Raw genomic sequence first — 22380 nt, 5'->3', positions numbered from 1 at the left:
CAGGCAATTAAAGGAGAAACAGTGAATAAATTTGTCCAGTGAAAAAGGGCAATCAATTATATATTTTGATCCTAAGGTATTTTCAAGAGACCAAATTCATTAAGTAAGGAGATGGAGGAGTGCTGTTCCAAACAGAAAAGAATTCAGAAGAGAAAATAGTAATAAAAAGTGTATGTATTCTAGAGATAATTACTTTGCTGGTAAAAACTGCTCAGGTACTTTGGATGTTACACCAGATAAGAAGTATGGTATTTAAACATAACATAAAAGATTTGACTGCAACAGATTTTGTGATAAACTTCCTTGAAATTTTGTAACCTTACTACTTCAGGAAAGATATAATTTTGTTACAAAAACTACTGATGTCCAAACTATGTGATTATTATAAACCTCAAAGCTATTCGAAAACAAAATCCACTGTATGAATTTTTAAAGGAAACAAACTCAAGACCCTGGAGTCAAGGAAAAAAAAGAAAAGGCAAACAAAACAAAACTTTTGGACATTATGGGACTGAGTTAATAGCTTTTTCAGATCCTAGATGCCTGCTATTTTGTGAGCCAAATACAAGAATTAAACTGTCACATGGTTAACACCAACATGCTCATTTTAAAAAACTATTAAAAATTGTAATTTTTGCCCAGTGGGAAAAGTCTAAGTGCTCTAACACAGCCATTCCACTTCTTTTATGAGCCCCGGCCACATGTGAAAATTGCTTTTGCTCCTGTAATGTTAACAGCCAGCATCATTGCTCCCCAAACTTGTTGCATTTCAAATGGACAAATTAAGCACATACATGTCCAGGTAGCATGAAAAAAAACAAAACAAAGAAAACTGTAGTCCTAACAACACAAAGATCTTTTTTTCTGTTGCTGTTTTCCAAATAGAGTTTCCTGCTGGAATGGATATTCCCTTAAGAAGAAACTGATACATAAAATGTCATTAATACCATTTCAAAATATCTCCTGGGCCAAACTTGCAATTTACTGATGCAAATGTTTTGGCTCCGGCTTGGAGAGTTGATGAGAAGTAGTTCCCTAACTACTGGCTACATCCACAGCCTACGAGCAGGAGACAGTGGGCTGTGTCATCACTTGTCAAGCCCAAGCCCATCTGTGGAAAGGTGCTTGCCTCCTCCAAAGGCACGCTCCAGCGGGCCCTGCCAAGGCTGGCTCCCTGACAGTGTCTGTTCATTTTCCTGTAATGGCACACTGCGCCACTTGTACCACTGGGTTGGACTGCACAGCGTTATCAGCATAGGCCAAAGCCTTTTCTTGTTGCTGGTAATAATGAGATGCACAAAGGAATGGCAGGGAGAAAGGTGGCAAAGAGGCAGGGCTGGTGGGAGAAAATTAAGAAAAGCTTGGCACTATTGAGACAGTCTGAGATAAGACCTGCTCACCTTGCTTCTCCTCACCCTCGGAAATTTTTGTACATGCATTTAAAGCAAAGGGTAAGTTGGGAAAGTTTTAAGTTCTAAAATTCTTCCTCTTGGAAAAAGGTAATACATGGGTATTTCCTATTTATTTGCAGTTAGGAGAGAAGGCAGAGTAAGATTTCTAAGGGCTATTGGGATTGCTCTGTGAGACCCGAGGCTGGGTGCGGAGGCCCCCTGCCCCTTTCTGGGGACCCCTGTAATCATCCTGGCAAAACCCGACTATATACTAGAAAGATATTCAGTATTGTTGGCCACCCTCCTATTCCCCACTACCTCCTAACCCCCAACATACCTATCCAAACAGTTTCTACGCACTTCATGAGAGATGCATTTCTTGGGTTGTTAGGACTCGGCCACTGTCAAAGCAAAAATCCCAGGAATGGCAACTATTGAGTTCTTCATCAGGCAACCCCTAGATATGGGTATATTTAAATGAATAGCTGCTTTGACAAGCCATCAGAAACAAAGCACCTTGGGAATGAAAAATTGGACAGGTTTCTGAGAGGTTTTAGAGAGGAGAATGAGGATAGCAGAGGTGAGAGAAGGGAGCTGCAAGGAAAGCTGTGCACCAAAGGAAATTCCCTTTCTATCTTGACTTATTGAGAACTATATACCTTCCAAAAAGAGGATACTCTGAATTTTAATACTTTCTCTGCCAAGTTACCTACCCACTCAATGACTTCGTTTTCTCTAAGGAAGACTTAGAATAATACCTGTTTTGTAGAATTTTGGCGAGAATTCAAACAAACAGCAGTCAGGCAAATTATAGACACTGAGCATGTGTTAGGTTGTTTATCCCATCTGGTTTGTCTTGACCCCTATGGTTTTAAAGTTGGCTTTCCTATTAACCATCAGATCTATAGATTTGACTATGCTGCTACCTGACAAGCTTTAAACAGAAGCCCCCAGTGGCAATTCATTTTCTGTTTCTTCATGAGAAGGAAAGTCTGCACCTAGGAAAAATTCCCAAACGATAAACCTCCTCTAGATATCCCTCCCACACTGTTGCAGTCAGGGGTCCTGTCTGTTTGGTTCCCTCCCTCTCAGGCCTTGGTGGCCAAGAACAAGCAGGGTAGCTGGTAACCACCTCTCTGCTGGAGACAGTTTCCATCTTTTTCCAAGGGTTACAAGCTGGTAGCATTTGCCACCCCTCTAGACAATGAGGATAGGAGAACAGGGTAAGGAAGGGGTATGGTGTTTCGACTCTTCAGCCTTCTAAATAGGGCAAGGAATCAACACTGTTGCATGGTGACAACGGGCCATTCGTGCTGGGGCAGGGCTGGCAGTGCTAGGCCTGGGTCTGAGGCACCACCCTCCACCATTTAAAGGCAAAGGGCACCCGGCAGATGTTGGTCAAGGCTGGAGCTAAATGAGTTGGCAGGTATGAGTTCCATACACCCGTGGGTGGAATCAACACCTGGTCAATTTAAAATTTTCAAGGGTCACTTGGTTATTTTAATACTTCGCACTGGAGGCTGATGTTTCTAGTGAACTCCTCCCCTATTCCTTCCACAGAGACTCTTCTGTGTGAACTGAGCCAAAAATATTTGGAAAAAGGCCCATTTGCTGGCTGGTAGGCCAATTCTGCAATAGCGCTGATGAGTCCGTTAAAGGTCAAATTGACAACACAGTTATTCAAATGCACTAACATCCTTCAGTCTGGTTTCATTTACAAAGAAGAAAGTTACAATTTCAAGTGATGCCTAGTTCTATTTTCTTTCTCTCACTTCCTTACATAACCTCATAGACAGGTGCTCAAAGCCTCCATAGCTCCCAAGTGCCTTCTAATAGGTTTGTTCTGTGGCTAATATTTCTTTCTGGCTTATGAAAACCTGGGTAATTTCACTTTTTGGAAAAACGACCCCCTTAACACAGCCAAACAGCAGATTGGAACAGCAGATTTTTTTTTCTGATTTTGAAACATAAACCATGAGGATTAATCAATCCCATATCCCATACTGTTTTTTAGATGGTTGATTCCGATACATCAAGGGCTATCCTGTAAAAAACAAACAAACAACAACAACAAAAAACCTACAGAAACTGGAAAGGAACTAAAGTCTCCCTAAATAACCTGTTAGGATTCTGATATCTTTATCAGAAAGTTGTGTTTTTCCTCCCTAATGCTTTGATGCAGTGTCTTGAAATAACGTGCACACCAAAGAAGAATTTTCAAGAGGATGCTACAGTCACATTTGCAGAGATGATTGAAAGCTCAAAGGGCCAAGAAGAGCACTTGAAACATAGACTCATGACATTTGCAGGATATTCCTTATCTCATCCTGTTCCCCTTCAGCTGCCTTCTAAGAGGCCTATTTCTGATTACCTGAGACAGAAAGGAAGTCATCCACCGAGGTGATATCATCCACGGCCTCCGTCAGCACTCGGACCTGCTTCTCCCACTGGTCTTTAAAGACATCCATGTTGTCCTGGGCAACTTTGCTCTGTGGCCGGGCAGCCAGTGTGAGAGCAGCATTGATGACCTATTGGTTAGAAGCAATCCAGGGACGTATTGAAAATATTCTTCCAAAGAAGAACAAGCAGATCAAACCATGTTGAAACCCTGGACTCTGTAGCTTCTGTCAAACTGTTGGTTTTCAGTGTTTGGAAGGACAATAAAAAAACATGAATAACGAAGTAGGCTATCAACTACCGTGAGCTTTTGTTTGCTTTGCTTTTCTTCTTTTTTAAGATATCACAATTAGCATCAGGTTTTAGAAAGTATTTATTAGACAAGTCCTATTTACTCAGTGCAGACATGGAAGAAACATAAGTCTTGTTCTACATGTGCAAGCTTATAATTTAGTTGTTGAGACAAGGTAAGTAGATATGTAGTATTTAAATAACAGCCCCAAAGTCAATCTTAATGGAAAAGACAATAATTGCCACAGTAATTCTGAAGAGACTGCAATAGATGTTTGTTGGTTGTTTTTTTTTTGAGAAAAGTAGAACTTGAAACAGCCCATGGATGTTGGTTTGCACTTTCCAGTGAGAGAAAAGAGGGCAAGGTAAGGAGAGGGGTGATGGAAGAACTGGAGTGCTGGAGGTCCTAAATATCAAGTCACCGACGGGCTTCTGAAACAAAGCGAATGAGGGTTACCTGGGGACACAAGCTGTCAATCTGGGTGGCTGCCATCCGGACTAATTTCACCCCTTCCTCATTGTTGGAGATGGAACAGGCCAAATTGGCAACCTGTATTGGAGGAAATTTGAGCGAAAATTATGTTGAGGTAAAGGAAAATTATTCTGTTGTGTGACCTTGCACCTTCTCTAGAGAGTGACACATCCAGGAGCATTCTTTCACAAATAAACTAAGGACATCCTTAAATATTGAATCAAATATCACTAGTTTTAATGTTAAATTAGGCATTTCTGCCAGAAGAATAGGGTGTTAATAACAAATTATTGCCTCGGGATTCTCATGCACATACCATAATGCATTTTAACTGCATTGTTTTGAACTGTTTTACGCTATGGGCTGCCCTGATCGACCTACACTCTCACTTCAGCACCCTTAGACTCATCATTGAGTGCAGAACACTGAGATTTTGGCCACATCCATACTAAATTCTGACCAGTGAGAGAGATGCTCCAGGAAATAATGCTTTGAATTTGAAAGAGACTCACAGTAAGCTGACAGAGTGCTTTACCCAAGGGAACACAGATCTGCCTGTCAGTCTGTCAGGAAGATGCTAGTCCACCAGTAACCAACTCAAATGCAGAAGAGACTAATATAATCCACAGATACCAGTGGAGTATATAGCAAATTAGAATATGCAAGTCTAGTATAAAGGCATTCAAATTTGATTTTTTTTTTTAAACACATGTTACTAGACAAAATAACTGAACTCAATTCGAGTTCCCAGGTCAAGCATTTCAATTTGTGTTATTCCTTCTCAAGGAGTGAGAATTGGTAATACAAGGTCAGACTGATTGGTCAAAGTCAACAGCGCACAAAACTACCATCATAACTATGCTCAGTCCCATCAGGCTGGTGTCAGGAAGACAGGAGGTTAGGGATTAGAAAGAGCAAAGGAAAAGAGAAGGGCAACCAGGGCTGGGAATAGCAGGGCAAGGAGGACACTTGATTAGCAGAGAGACAATCCCTGGGAGCCTCTTGGCCACCGCCCTCTTATATTGGCTCACTTCTGCTCTCCAAAATCAGGTTGCTTTCCTGCCATGCCTTAATGCCCTGGGAGATTAAAATGCACTGCACATGTGTATAGTGTGAAAGATGCCTTAGACAGTGTGGAGCAGTGGAAAGAGCACAGGACTGGAGATCGTTCAAAGGATTGTTCTTTATTAGAAAAAGTAGATGCGTAGATGGTGATACCAGAAATGCTTTCAAATACTACTTCACTAGATTGTTAGTGCAAAGAATCCTGTTTTAAAGCTTTTAAGAAGGACATATTCAGTCTATTACAATGATAACATGTACTATGAGAAACTACAGACTGAGTCCCAAACATTATCATGTAGTTTCTTATATTTATAGTTTACCTTTGATTCTTCAGAGAGTTTTCACTATTTTACTTAGTTTGCAGAATAAGTCTGTGAGAAAGACAAATATGCCTTATTGTATCCATTTACAGGCTACTAAATACTCAGAGGTATAAGGCTCCTTGGAGGCCCAGCAAGAATAATGCAGGTTCTTAATTTCTTTTCTGTTATACTGTCTCCACTCTGCATTTAAAAAATCTTTGTTATATTTGTATTCTAGTGTATTTTATATTCCAAATGCTAGAATAAGTACATGACAGAATTTGTGCTCAATACACGATTATTGAATTAAAGAATAGCTTTTAATAGTTTTTAATGCATATATGACTTGTAATGCCTCATGGATTAAAGATACTCTCAAAGATAAAGTTAAATTACCCCTTTAACTTGCCTAGACAAATGTTCACATTAGCATCATAGCTTTGGTAAACATCTGCTAGCAGGTAAACAATGGAGCCTATACACTGGTCCTTTTCTGTCATTGAACAACAATGGAGCCTACACACTGGTCCTTTTCTGTCATTGAACAACCTTCCATTTCATGAAATGATAATTCAGATAATGCTTTTGTTTGCTCTTTATCATCCTTGCTTGGTTTATGACAGAGACTGAAAGTCACACTTTTGCATAGACGTGGATAATTGCTAAAGAGTTTGGCATATGACTCTACATGATGAAAACAATGTAAAAACTCTGGGAACCAGGACTTGGGTAACTTTGCTTGCATCTTCGTAAGAGGAGTGATGAAATACCAATACTCTCAATGAGATAATGGCTTTAGATCAAGTGTTTCATGGCTGTTAACATAAAAACATATAATTAAGAGAGAACCAGATGCGCATTTCTTGATGGAAGGGCATAATGCCACCTACGAAATGTTTTTGCCAAAAACAAACAAAAAACCTGGAAATGATCAGTCTTAGGACCAAGTTTCAATTTACAAAAAAAAAAAATTTGAGACAAAGAAACATGTAAAATAAAACCACATAAATGCAATTATGAAGATCCTGATGGTAGATGATAAACTAGTAGAAAAGTCAGGCCTTTTTTGGATCCTGAATAAACTGTAATATATACATCCATAAATATGTAAATAAATACATAAATAAAAATACATTGTGAAGCAATAAAATAAAGTATTGACTAAATAGTTGATATTAAGTCAATATTTCAAAGTATGCTAATAATATTTTAGTAATTTTTTTTAAGTATCCAAGGCTTTTAGAGACAAATACTGAAGTGCTTATGGATGAAATATGTTTGGGATTTGCTTTATACTTATCTAGGGTAGGGGAAATGGTCGGAGGTGTAGAAAAAAACAAGATTGACCATTAGTTCACAATTGTTGAAGCTGGATGATAGTATACGACGGTTCATTACACATGCTCTATTTTTGGATATGGTTGAAATTTTTCAAAATAAAAGTTAAAAAAAAAAATAGCAGCTACAATCTATTATATCACCAGCTGTGATAAAACACTTTCTTATACTTGTATGAGTCTCAAAGGAGCACAGGATAAGTCAGGAAGAAACCTGATTATGGTTTGGAGTCAAGGCTTGCAGACAACAAAAGAATACCAGTCTGAGCATGGAAGAGGAATGCTATGATTGGACTGTGTAAGTCACAGCAGTGGCTCTCTAGACCAGTGGTCCCCCACATTTTTGTGCTCCTATGAGAATCTAATGCCTGATGATCTGTGGTGGAGCTGAGGCCATGATGCTAGAGCAGCTGCAAATATAGGTGAAACTTTGCTCTTTCATCTACCGCTCACCTCCTGCTGTGCGGTCCAGTTCTTAACAGGCTATGGGCTGGGAGATGGGGACCCCTGCTCTAGACCACACAGTTTCCTGTTCATGCTGGCTGCAGGTCCCCAGGAAAAAGGTGAACCTAGAGCCTTAGGGCTAAGAAGAACTGATCTCTTGTGAGAGGGAGATGCCAATCAGTAGCTTCTACATAGTGATAACGAACTTTTCTTCGTGCATCTTTTGAAATGTTTCATCCTTTGCTCAAATAAACTATTATGGCTTAAATCTAATGTAGGAACCTCACTGCCCAACAGAATCTTAGTACAGGAAATAGTACTAGCAACACTCACCAAAAATAAAGAGTTGGCAACTCCCACTAGTTCTCCAATTATTTATTCCCTTTAATTTACTGATCCATAAATCCTGAAGTCTGGCAGCCTCCACTCTGCAATGTGCTCCTGCTGTTTCAAGTCCACGTGAAATCAGAATTTCATTTACCTTGTACTGTATTCTGAAACATTCTGAAAATATTTCCAACATACTGCTAAGGATTTCACTATCTTCATAGGCAGGCTTGTTTATTTTACATTGGTCATGGACTCAATCCAAATACCTACCTTATTTTCCTTTGGCTTGGCTTTCTGCTTCTCACTAGACCCACTGGCATCGTAGTGACTCTGAACATGGTTTTACATATTGTGATTTCTAGAACTCTGGCAGCGAACACAAAATTCCATTCTTGAGGCAGCTCCAAATCAATAGTGCAACCTGAAATGCCAGCTAACATTTCAACACCAGCCCAAGACTACTGTGCACAGTAGGTATTTAATAATTGATTTCAACTGCCTGTTCTTTAACTACAGCTCTTATGATATCGGAATCTCTGATAAAATAAAATGTCCTATTTTTTGAAACACAATATTTTCTTCTTTAAAACATCGACAATTTGACATGATAATCTTACTAAGGCAGGGAGGAGGGAAAGGGAATGGTAGACTAGAGTCATTATACATTTGAAAAGGATTAATGCAAATAACAAAGTAGACAATAGATTTGTGCTACTAGACTGCAAACCAAAAGATGTTGAGCAACATAATTAAATTTAATAGAATTTTGAAAGCTGCTTGAGTCAATCAAGCAAGTAACATTTATGGGTTGGCTTTAGCCTCTCTGTTCTACCCTCTTGAATTGTTTACAACTCAGCTGAGGCAACAAGAGTCATTTGCCTTTCTAGAGGCTTAGAAAACAATAAGTATATCATTAACTATTAAATGCTGAGCTGTTTAGATTGATTTGGGATTATAGAAAGTGACTAGGCCATGAGCAAAGGTGGCAAAGCTCCCTGTTGAACTAATCATACTAAATTCCCAACAATCTCTTATGAATGGAAGTCCTCCTGCGTAACTTCTGAGAGTGTAATGGATTTGGGGAAGGAGAAACTGAAAAGACTGAGCCAAGTCTTCCATCTCTGACTTAGTGCCTTAAAAATGGTTATCTTGGAGAACAGGAAGAAGTTTAGCAGCCATCGCCAAATTGTGTGCTGCTGACTCCAAGATTTCAGAAAAAGGAGCCATAGGTCCCCCTGGCTGGGAATCAGTGCACATACCACGGAGAAGTAAGAAATCCACCTTACAACATTTCTTTTCTGACTGCCTGATTAGCACAACTTTCTGGATGCTCATAGATTCTGCTCTTCTGGAGTCACACTGTGTAAGTAGGTAAAGCAAACAATAATATTAGCAGGATTAAAAAGACAGTAAACTGACAAAGAACGCTGATGCTGATTCTTCTAAAAGTAATTCGCTTCTGGAAATGAATTTGTACTACAACTGGCTAACTTTTAATAATCACCTTAGCTGACAAAATACAAGTAGAGACATCCCTGGGACACTAACGAGAATTAAAATTGACACTCAGAAACATGTGAAACCATCATGAAAATATACTGCAACCATTCAAAATGCAAGATATCTTTAATAGGAAAAAAAAAAAATCCCGCACGGCTCAGTCTCAGATGAACAGGATATCATGGCTGTGAAACTTGGTTTGGTGTGGACATCACTACAGAAAGCAGCTCCATCACAAAAACTATAGTCTTGTTTGAACACTTTCAAGAAAAACCAAAATGTCTGATAGGCTAAGGTTTAATTAGATGTAAAATACCTCTGCTAATAAAGTTGTTAGGCATTTAACTTCAAAGTGATATGAGGTAGATCACAGAGATGAGAACATTTTCTTTTTCTTGGCCTTAGAAATCAAATTACATTTTTTAATATGTGTAATTTTGTTCAATTTCAGATGCCAGTTCATAGTACATTCAACCCCCAAAACATTACCATTTCATTACATATATATATATATATATGTGTATATATATATATATATATATATATATATACATAAAATTTTTTTTTTACAGCTTCAGGTATCATATTGGTGTTTCAAGAACATACTATTGAAATACATCAGAATAGCAATTTGGAGGTTTATCAAGCACTTGCTCCTCATGCTGATATTTCTTCATCATTGTAAATTTAAGAATAAAATGAACTTATTACTTATTTACTATTAAAAGGGAATTTATGGAATTACCAGTCACCACAGCCACATGGTCATATAAAACCATAAAGAGAAGATGGCACGAATTCCACACAAACTATTATTTTACAACAATCATGGCAATAAAGAGTGCTATGGTCTCAACGTGAAGACTTACTCAGTTACCTGCATGATATGATTAGCACACAAAAAGGCATTCATGTATATGTGCCTCTCTTGTCTAGAATTTCAAGGTTACCCCTATGTTACAGATGGAATTTGATAATTCAGTAAGAGACAAATGACACACTTCCTTGAAATCTTTGAGAGGCATGACAGAAGCAGCTGATGTTAAAAGAGGGGGATTTGGCCTTGAGAAGACGATAGACACTCAAAAAGATCCATAAAGTAAACTGAAGGTCTACTGAACGTCTGAACTTGAGGTTAGGGCAGCCTAAAGGATCTGGCTGCCCCAATAATGTTTGCAGCAGTATCTCTTTCTGGCTGAGGTATTTCAGAATTCTTTTAAAATGCAGCTTCCTCAGACCGAAATGAGTTTATCAACCTGATTACCAGAAACTGAGGTTCTGAAGGAGAGAAGAGACCTAGACAACAGGGATAATTTGATCAGGGAGGGATGGCTCAGTAGAGGCTGGCAGCTGCAGCAGCATGAAGACCCTGGAGACAAGAAGAGATGATAAACACTTTTTCATGCTTCTGTTTTAAATAACTTCTCTAAAGCATCTGGCACTCTTAATTATTCTATATATTTTAATTCTTTTTAAAATCATGATGGTAAGAGTCTGGGCTTTGGAGTCACACAGCCTGAGGTTTGTGCTTTGCCTCTTACTCCTGCTGTCGAGCAAGTTGCTGTAGTGCTGTGAGCCTCAATTTCCTCAATTATGAAATATAAATATAAAATCATAACAAGTCGTGATAAGGTTAAAGTAAAAAATTGATAGAGTACTTAACCCAGCACTCAGGAATTTTCACATTGTGCACTTTATTGTTAGGTTACTATACAAGTAAAGAAATATCTTAATAACAATACCCAATCACTGATGTATTCAACCATTCAAATACTGAGTGCCTAGCATGTGCCACGCATCAAAGATACAGAGGTTATCAAATATTTTTTATATTTCCTAGAGAAGCTTATATTTTGGTGAAATTAAGCAAGTAAAGTTCATATTGTAAAGATTACTGCACAGGAGATAAAATGGAAACAGTGAATGAAAGTAAAGGGAAGTCTACATGTGATTATTTGAAAAGTTTTTCCTTCAGCCACATATAATTTTTATAAACTTACAATCTCAGCATGTATCTTTTTGTCATTGCTTAGTCTCATACCACAAATATTTTCCAGATTCTTTATATACTTATAATTAATTTTTTAAATAATTGAATAAGATTCCCAAATGTTTTTTACTTCTTTATTATTTGGCAAGTCAATTTCCTGTTGTCACACATTTCAAGAAGTCTCCAATGCTTGCTATCACCAAAAACAAAGTAACGTACATCTTTAAGCAGCCAGTTTTCGTGCTCTGTCAGTGCAGACTTTATGGGTCAGGGAAACTGTAGAGGCGCTTGTTTACATATGGCTGTAGTGCTTGCTGAAAGGTCTCCAAGCAACGGATAAACTGCTAATTCTCCATTGTCACCAGTGTTATATCCCATACTCAGCACTGTTTGTCCTGGCCTTCTTGGCCACTACTTCATATGAATTTCTTTCCAACCCTCATTCTACAAGCCACAAGTGTAAATGAGGATTGCTAAAAAGTCATTTCATGTTTCCCCAGATAGATTGTGAATTCTTACAGGACAGAGGACTTCACTATACCTAGCACAGCTACACAACTCCAATTTTTTTATTTTATTAAATCCCATAAGTTCCCTTCATGTTGCATAGAGTACTATTCAACTCGTCATAACCTAGTCATCCCTAGGAGAGTCCCAAGTTCTATGATCTGGAAATGGGCACAAGTATATGTTCTATGTGCCATCATTTTTTTTTCAGTTTACCATCAAGTGAGCATTTAGCAGCTAATACCAAACGAACCTTATATAACATCCTGCCACATGGTTCTAGGAAGCAATTTCTTCCTGGTCCCACCAGGCTTTGTACCCTCGCTTGTACTTACACACCTATGAGAACGCAAATCTACATTCCAAGGGCTCCTCAGGGATGCAGAACAGCTCATTTGCCTGTGTTCTTAGGTACACACACACCACTAGCAAATGCTGTTTGCATGCCTGTACCCAAATTAAAGTGATCAGTCTGCCCCAGTGACTTTAATGGAGGTAATCACCAGTTCACATCCATGAAGAAATTGATGTGCTTGCTCTATAGCTGAATCACTCAACATAAATCTATACCCATCATATATAAAAACCTCAGTGGCTTAAAATAATGCAATAAAGTACCACCTAATGCCTTCTTGATGCCTGTTCATCAATAATGTGTGGCTGTGTGAAAAAGACTGGGAGGAGGAGGAACAGACACCCAGAAGAAACTCGAGGATGTTTTCCACTGGCCATGATAAGTTTGCTGGTCAAGAGTCAAGAGAAGCAAATATAAGTCAAAATGCCATGCAGCTTACCTCCCAGTGTAGCCCCATTTGCCACCCTTCCTGAAGCCCGAGGATCACTCTCCACTCTCTGGACTCCTTTGAATTAACCAAGATGATCAGTTTTGCAGCTTTTCATCTATACTTATATCCTTCTTGGTTATTTGCTTCATCTTTCACCACTTCTTGCTCCTCCTGACCCCTTAAAACTCTGTCTCCACCTTGGGCTTTAACAGTCTGCACATAACTCAGAACAAAGATCTAAAACATATCTAACAGAGGCTCTGGTCCCCCGTGCCTGACAACTGCAACAGGCATTGCCCTGAGGAGAAGCCCTACGAACCTAAGTTGACTAGGGCAATGGTGTGTGAGAACAGGGGAAGTGACCTGAATGGTCCCAGGCCACACAAGGGAAGACTGAGGAAAGACCTTCAGACCAGCCCTATCCCCTTAACAGCTCCCTTCTGGCCCCCAGGTACCTATATATTCCTTCTCTTCCTATCTTCATTGCCTCCTGGAATTTTTCTAGGCTCCGTCCCTCAAAACTGCTTACTCCATCTTATCTGTGCTCCATCACTTCCTTTCTACATTTTAGATCTGTTCTCGCATTCTTCCCTAAGTTCTCTCATGAAGTTTCAATTCTCCCTTTAGTATCCGAGTCCAAGTTTGTCTGGGTGCAGAGAACAGCTCCCCTTTTCCAAGCCTTTCCTTTAGGAGCAATCCAATCCCATGTTTAGCCGGGTGGGAATCCAAGTGCCTCAGTCATCATACAGGGGACATTAGAGAGCTCTCAATGTCTGTTGTATTGTGGGCTCATTAAAACATGTAGGCAAAGTCATCCATGCTTAGCAGCACTCTCTGACCTTCTAGAAACTGCCTCTCCCACATGTTTATGTTCATCCTAGTTCTGCTTTATCTGCCTTCATACTCTGCTTCCTCACACCTGCTTCAGGTTCTTCTTTGCTTAGCACCTAGGAATGTCTTTTTCTGGCTCTCTAATAGTGGGTACACTCCCCATCACTTTCTCATTCCTGCAGCTATCACATCTTTTTCTTGCCTCTTTCCTGTAGGGCAGACAGCCAGGAAAAGCCTCCTGAATGCATTGATAACTAAAGCTTTTATAAATCTCTCCCAAGCTGGAGTTGCCCTGGCTGAGTACCCTGCATCCCCTTCCTTCCATGGGCCACAAACCCCTACTGATGACTGAAAACATATGTCTTACTCAGCTCTGAAATCTAACACATTTCCATGATGTTCCGAGAACAGAGCACTGCCAGAGGGTGAGCCCTGGAGTTATTCCATGTCACCTGGGAACCATCTCTCAAAGGATCCTGCTACATGGAACTCCTTCTCTTCTAAGGTGACCTTCAAGTAGTCACCTCCACCTTGCTGGGCAACAGATGCAGCCATCACAGTCCAGAGTCCTGGCCAGGCTTGGACCCCAGATATATCCCGGTTTCATCTGCAGGCCCTCAGGAGACCATGGCCAGGTCTAGATGGAAGGAGCAGCTGTGACTGCAAAAGCACATGTCAACTCCCAGCCAAGGTTATGTTCATAATCAACACTCACAGGAATAGGCCAAGCTCATGATGCCCTTCAAATGTGCCTTGGCTTGGCAACTTTCTACAAGAGAACTATTTTGCCATCGTCCTTAGTGGGTCAGTTTTTCCCCTGGCTGAATCAGTCATCTGGGTGAATGGCCAGTCAGCTTGACCTTTCAATCTGCTACGTTAAAAAAAAAAAAAAAAAGCTGAGTATGGTACTCTGACTAATAGTCCCAGAGAAGAGCAAGGAATGAGGAAATTCTATACATCTTGCTTCTTTCAGCTTTGTACCTTCTAGGCTGCTGGCTATTTATGTAACTGTGGGCTTTGCCCTCAGAAAGGTTCTGCATTGTTTTTCCATGGGATCCAGGTTTAGCGAGGTACTTGTTATAAGGACACTGATGATATTGTGTGTGCACATACAGAAGAAAGGAGAAAGAAAAAGAGGTCTATGAAGATATTTGGAGGTTTTCATCAATGTAAATGTTCTTAGTTACAATTACAATAATTACAATTATAACATTCCCTGAAGCCGAGTAATTTTCCAACTTTCAAAGGTTTGATACCTATTATCTCACAACAGAACATATTATGTGTACAGACACACACATGTATGTTTTTTCATTGGCATTATTTAGTGAGGAAATACGATTAACAAGCTTTGCCCATGGGCCAAATGTAGCCAGCGGCTTGTTTTTGTATGATCTTCAAGCAAAAAATGGTTTTCACATTTATAGAGAGTGGTTAAAAGACACACACACACACACACACACACACACACACACACACAAGAATACATAGGTGAGATCCTATGTGGCTCACGAATCCTAAAATATTTACTACTCTTAATAAAAGTCTGCTAACTCCTCGGCTATGATACAGTTGTAAATAGGAAGACTGCTCTGGTATTTGCTTATAGACTGGAATACAAACTGCCAGAGGGCTCCAATCCTAGAAGTCTTTGTGTCTGTTCAATGAAGCCCTCTGTACTCATATTTCCCAATCTCTTCTCTAGTAATGTTCTTTAAAGACGAGATTTTTTTTCTTGTCTCTTTATATTTACACTTACACCCTATTACATCATTTATCATTTCATCAGAAACAGCTTTTACAAAAGTGCAGTCAATCCTTGGGGACTAAAGAGCTGCTAAGTTTGAGAATGTTCCAAAGAATATTCCCAACACTTTTAAGGGAATTCACAAAGAATCAGCGCAAACAGCATGTTGGAAGTAATCTTTAGAATATGGGCAAAACTTCTAAAGGGTCAAGTTTGAAGAAAACTTCACTCTTTTAGATGAATATGTTCTGTGTAGGGGTTGTACCTTGTATGTGCCAAGACCCATTAGATCTATAATAATGCCTAAAGAAAGGTGTCCAGCTCATAGGTTCAGGGGAAGAGAATTAGGGGTAGAGCTTTGCTACTCAAAGTATTGTCTACAATCCAGCAGGAGGGCCATCATATTGAGGCTAGTTAGAAACCCTGGATCTCAGATCTGCCCCAGACCTTCTGAATCAAAGTCCATATTTTACAAGATCCTCATATTAATTCCCAGGCACATTGCAATATGAAAATTATTGGCATAATGCAATCAATATAAGATGTAAAACTGAGTAGTTCTGCCACTTGGGCAAGTAAGTTATTGTCTTTAAGTTGTCACATCCTCCTCTGTAAAATAGATATAGTGTTGCCTAACTTTCGTGATAAATCTTAAATGTTTGTAAGGTATTGAGTAAATGGTGTTCCCCAAAAGGTTAACTCCTGTTACATGGCTACATGAGCCACTATAATATGGTAAATACTAATGCGTGGTGAGAAAAGTCATTTGATGGAAGATGTTTGACAATTTAGTCTGTTTTCTGCAAATGATTTGACACTGGCTATGGGAAGCCAATGACTAACTCATATAGGAATAGAACATATAACTCAGAAAGGATTTTAAAACTCCTCTAATGCAATGGTTCTGGTCCTAAATGCATGTTCTAATCACCTGAAACGAAACAAAAACACCAATGTGCAGGCTGACTGCAGAGATCCTGGACCGGGGCTTGGACATCAGCAGATGTTTATTTTTAATTTCTCTGAATGATTCGAGTGTCCAGCCAAAGTTGAAAAACACTGATCTAGTCCAAATAAACGCTTGCCAATATGCCCCACTCCATCCATTTTACCAAAGAGAATTATTCCACAGGCCCGAGAAGACTTTTTCTTGGTCATGCAGCTAAGTGGCTGCAAAATGGAGGCCAAGGTCCAGGTCTCTCTATTTCCGCCTTTAACCATGGACGGGCACTGAAGAAACATCAAAAAAATATTGATGCCTGGGATCCATTTTCATTGATTCTGAGGTACTTGCTCTTGGGTGTGGACTAGGCATGCAGATTTTAAAGCTCTCCAGCTAATCCTAATATGCGGTCCAAGTAGAGAACCGTCTCCCCATTCTAAATTTAATGTAAATATACTCTAAATTCATTTAGAGCATTTCCAAGTAAACAAGTGTTTCCTCCTCCTCTGTCTTTAGTCTGTGTCCATCAACTTTGCTATCTCATTAATAAAGGCAGATCAGGGAGAGCCGAGGAGATTTCCTTTTCACCGTTTTCCAAGTCTTCTTCATCATAAGAATCACCTGAGGTGCTTAAACTTTTGTTTCTCCAAGAGATTCTGATTCTGAAGGTTTGCAATGGGCCTGACAATTTCGGGTTTCAAAAAGACTCCCCAGGTGACACTTATGCGGCAAATTTCAGATAAAACTGTTCTTAACACAGGACCAGCAGCAACAACATCATTTGGAACTCATTAGAAATGCAAATTATCATCCCCACACCAGACTTGAAGAGTCAGAAGCTCTGGGGCTGCAACCCAGGCATCTGTGTTTTAAATAGCCCTCCAGGTGATATGTATGCACGCTCAAGTTTGAGACCCATAAATCTACCACAGAGCCTTCATTTGACAAATGATGCCTGGTTTCTACCTTACAGCCAACAGGAATTTCCCCACGCAATACCTGTTTTGCTTTCTTAAAATCATACCCATATCACTTTTTGCAAGTCTATATCAGTAAGTAGTTTGAGGTTTTTGTAAACACTCTTAATTACGAGACCTATTTACTATTGTTATTCATGAATATTCTGGGTAAGAGACCCTGTGATTTGACATCAAAAGCACATTTTTCTGGGCATTCAGAGTGGTGAAATCACTTGGGTCATCTTGCTCTCGGATTCTTCCACTTGAAATGCAGACATCTTTCATCACCCCTCCCATAAATGTTATAAGAGCGACAAGAGGATAATCGTCCGTATGTGATCATCTCCAGGATTCCTAGAGAAGTCTACATTCGTGGGAATCCTGGATACCCGAACCATGCTTAAGACACCTTGAAAGTTACTATGTCATTCAATTCTCACAACACTCGGAATAACACAAGTGTCGGAATGTGTGAGCATTAATTGTGTACTTTCTGATGAAGCTTTATATGTACTTTTTCATTATAGCCTCACAAAACCCTATGAGGTAGGTACTATTATCATTCCTATCTCACAGATGAAGAAATTGAGGCCCAGAGAGATTTCCAAGGTCACATCACAGTAAGCAGAGAAATCAAGTTTGAACTCCTACAAACTAACTCCAAAGCATAATTCAACAATTTCCTGCTCACCACAAACCTCGAACGGGTAACTTTTGTTTCCATTTTACAGATGACAACACAGACCTAAGAAAGGGTAAGGGACTTGCGCAGATCATATAGTTAAAAAATAGCAGAGCCGATATTTGAACCTGGAGGCTGTTTCCAGGTCCCATGTGTGTATTTATAAACACAACATGTATATAATGTTATATACAGCACTATTGCACCCTCTGCAATCTTGCTAGTGGGGAAAGATGCAGTCATTAGCTTTACAGATAATTGAAAGCCAATGAGGCAGCCTTCCAACTTTAATTTACAGTCACTTTAAGAGGGATTTAGAAAAAGCTGACATGATAATGGTGATAAATGCCCCTCCAGAGTAAGACCTCTAGCAGAAAATACACTTTCCAAAAAACAGGCTATAGAGAAAACAAAGGTATGAAAGAGACGATTTGATACTGCGGGTGAAGAGTAGATTGGAGGAAGGGAGACTGAAAAGTCAGGCTTGGCTGACTTCAGCTTTAGGCCTGAAGCTAACCCTGCTCCTGAATTTACCAAGCACAAAGGCAGTCAAATCCAGTCCCTTAACCTGGCCATGGTATCAAGTTGTTTCCCCCTTACCTTGCAAACATGAAGGAGGAGGTCACCAACACAGAATGGAGGTGTTGGCAAAAATCCAGCTCATTCAGATTGAGAGAGATCTGAGTATCCAAACAAAGCCTCAGGGACTTGCCTTTCCAGGTGGGAGAGGGTTTCTGAGTGGGGTTCCAAAGTAGAATTCAGGAAGTTTAGAAGCATGTCTCTGGCTAGTTTCCTACCTCCTGCCTCTCTAGGCAAAGAGAGAGAAGATGGCAACGGCCACTCTAAAAAAATCTAGCTGTGTAATCCTGGCCCAGCCTAACCTGAAACCTCCACAAGAGGGAAGTTAGTGAGGACACGGCTTGGCTTCTGCTTCATTCGTTCGCTCCTTGGCTTAACACATTTAATTAATCACATGGTCGGCTTCGTGAAATCAAGCAAAATAAGAGAAGCATCATCTCTGTCTTCAAGCACCCCCAAAAATGACTGGATAAGGCAGCCTTTTACGAGCAAATACAGTGAAATATAAAATGGGCCGTAGAAGTCTGTGCCAGCGGGAATGGAAGCACAAGGCAGGGAGAGTATTTTTCGTGAGAGAGCTAGTAGTGGCAGGAGTAATTTCAGGAAGCACTTCAATGTTGCATGCTCAAGTTTGAGACCCTTAAAACTGCCACAAAACCTTCATTTGACAAATGATGCCTGGTTTCTAACTTACAGCCAACAGGAATTTCCCCCATGCGACACCTGTTTTGCAGACCCTTGGGGGACCTTAAGGTGGGGGAGAAGGATAGAATGAGTAGAGGCTGGGGGCACAGGGAGGACATTCCAGGGAGAAGAAATAATGTAAGCCAGGTCCAAAGAGCCTGAAATATTGGGAGACTGGCAGGCAGTTCATCAAGACTGAGTGCTGGGGGCAAGTCAGCAAGTAACACAGCTGGGGCAGAAGTTAGTGCCAGAGAAGATAGAACTTTCACTTTCTCCTGTAGGCAATGGCAAGAACTTTAAGCACATGAGCAGTGATTGGACAGATGTCTTAGGAAGAATACTTGGGCACCTGTTTGTAAATTGAACTGGAGGAGAATGAGACAGACAGAGGAGGGGTCTGCATCTAGAGCTGGATTCCTATGGAAAGGAAAAGGTAAATCTATTATATACAAGACAGGAGGGACCAAGGTACATGGAGGCCAATACACAAGATACAATTTTATGAGGTATCTTTTCTGACCCTTATTTTACAGACAGGAACACTGAGGTCATAAAGGCTAAGTTCACTTCCTATTATCATCCAGCTGGTCAAGTTCAGAGCCAGGACTAATCCATGGTCTGTCTCCTAAAGCCATTCCCTCTCTCCGCAGCTGTTTCCTGCAGTTCCATCTTCTGAAAGACTGAAATCGCCACCAACAGCTACCCTTCCACTGAGACTGCATAGGCAAGGACTGGAAACTCCGCAGGGCCAAGGTCAAAGGACTCTATTCTCCTCTTTTGCTCATTGCACTCACTCATTCTAGCTCAAAGGTCAAATTCAAACCCCATGTAACCGGGAAGCCTTCCTCAACTAACCCCACATAGGCTAATATGATCTTCCTAGTACTCTGAAATCTTATTAGTTTTAAATATGTGCATAAAAATGATGTGTCTCAAGTTTGGTTATGTTAAAATTGTTCTCTGTGAAGAGTTGCCTTCCAGTTATATCATCTACTTCTCAAAGGCAGGGACTGTATTAACCTCAGCATGAAATGTGATGCTGAGAACATATCAGGTGCCAAATCCTCCTGTATGCCAACTTCTGGCTGCATGTCCCTGTGCCACCCACACCCTCACAACAGGGGAGAGGAACTCACGTTGTAGCCCAGCCCCTTCACATGTTTGAACTGCAATATTAAAAATCCCGCTGGGGAATATGTACTGTCATCTAAAGTTTAATTTCAGCAATAGGAAATGACATAGCCTACTTTCCTCTCTCCAGCTCCTACCTCATAACTTTCTCTTCATGCAGGCCTACCATGATTACCAAGTCACAAACATTTTTCTCCTCCTGCTTCTCTTTCCCATGTGGTGTTTCTCTTCTCAATGTACAGCTCAGATTTATACATCTCTTTTGACTGTATTATAAGTTGCTTCTCTCTGCTCACTGGGGCCAACCTAATATTTACCCAGCCTTTGTCACATGTACACCACAGCTTTTGTTTCTGCTACCAATCTCTCTGAATTCTGCTCTCCCATTCAGCCCGCCTGAGATGTTCAAGATTGATGTAAATGTTTTTTTTTTCCTCATTAGAAAAGCTCTTCCTGCTACTGCACAGAATTGGTATCTAAACAATTCTCAACATTTTCTTCTTAAATGATTTCATGTTCTCCTGTGACCTTAACTATTTTCATTTTTGATTTGAAAATTCCCAAATCATCATCCCTGTCGGACTGCCTTCCTACACTCTTAATGTAATTTTCTGAGTTGGTCCAACTGCTCCAAAAAGGTGGCCACGATCACCTCAAAGGCATAATGCCACAAAAATCACCACCCCATCTTCTCCTCAGGTGCACCATCAGCTCATGGCATGCTAGTCTCTTAATTACACAGGATAGAAAACCGAGATTGTTATTCAGTTTACACACAAATCCTGTCACATTTAACTTAATTGCAAAGTGTCTTCCCTGTTTCCTTCCTAATCCCTTTGCCACTGCCCTAGTTCAAGTCTTTATCAACTCTCATTCTGATTACTGGGATAAAATACGACAGTTTCATAGAGTCTCTGAACTCCACCGAGCTGGCCCCAACTTGAATTTCTAGTTTATCTCTCACTGTATCCGTTCACAGCCTGATCCTCTCACCAGCGAAGGCTACAGCCTTTATTGAAAACTGCCTTCTCAGCCCTGTTTTGAGGATGCTTGAATAACCCTGAGGCTCATATTAACAACCAATCACCCTGATGGAGCAAACTATTTCCGCAAAGGATCAGGGCCCAACCAAAAGTTCTTATCTCTGGGTTTGGATTTCAGACCTCTGTTCAGACAGAACCAGAGAATGCCTGACTCACTTGACAGAGATGAAGGACTCAGGTTCCAGGTCTGCCTTGCTGGCAATTTCCAGAAAGAAAGACTGGCAGATAATACAACTTAGCAATGCAATTATTATGGCAAACAAGCATGTCGCTGGGCATATATTCTAAGAGCAACTTTACGTTTTGGTTTCCCTCTCCTTATTTAGTGTATTCCCTTGGGCTAGTTCTTCCCTCTTCAAGACTCTCCTGGTCTTTCTGAAGTAATAGTCTCAATGCAGCTACTCAGTGCTTTACTTTCCTACTGCCGCTGTAACAAACTGCCACAGAGTGGCTTAAAACAGCACCAACTGATTATCTTACATTTCTGAAGGTCAGAAGTCTGTCATGAGTCTCACCGGGCTGAAATCAAGGAGTCAGCAGGGATGGGTTCTTTTCTGGAGGCTCCAGGGGAGAACTCATTTTCTTGCCTTCTCTGTCTTCTAGAGGCTGCTTGTATTTCCGGGCTCACGGTTCTTTTCCATTTTAAAAATGAGCAATGGCCAGTAGAGCCTCTCTCATGTTGCATTATTCTGCTTTCCTGCCTCCCTCCTTCATGTATACGGGCCTTGTAATCACGGGCCTTGTGATTACTGTGGGCCTACCTGGAATATCCAGGATCATCTTATTTTCAAGTCAGCTGATTAGCAACCTTCATTCCACCTGAAACCTTAATTCCCCTTTGCCATGTAAGGTAACATATTCACAGGTTCTGGGGATTAGGATGTAGCCGTTTGGGGCACAGACATTATTCTGCCTACAAAAGGCAATCCTACACATAAGCTAGAGCTCAAATCTTGCTTTAAAGTTAAGG

At 40.3% G+C, this 22380-nt stretch overlaps 1 protein-coding gene across 2 annotated transcripts in view; it reads right to left on the bottom strand.

Annotated features, from left to right (window-relative positions):
* Positions 1-22380, bottom strand: part of CTNNA2 (catenin alpha 2) — a 990025-nt gene that overhangs the window by 95598 nt on the left and 872047 nt on the right. For both annotated transcript variants that reach the window (XM_039852490.1, XM_039852491.1), the window contains exons 10-11: positions 4537-4629; positions 3763-3919 (exon numbers count right to left, since the gene is read on the bottom strand). In XM_039852490.1, coding sequence (XP_039708424.1) covers positions 3763-3919; positions 4537-4629 — 250 coding nt within the window. The remainder of the gene's footprint in view (positions 1-3762; positions 3920-4536; positions 4630-22380) is intronic.

The sequence above is a fragment of the Pteropus medius genome, unplaced genomic scaffold, assembly GCF_902729225.1.
Source record: "Pteropus medius unplaced genomic scaffold, Ma_sr-lr_union100, whole genome shotgun sequence".
NCBI lineage: Eukaryota > Metazoa > Chordata > Mammalia > Chiroptera > Pteropodidae > Pteropus > Pteropus medius.
This window is presented reverse-complemented; position numbering and strand designations above follow the sequence as displayed.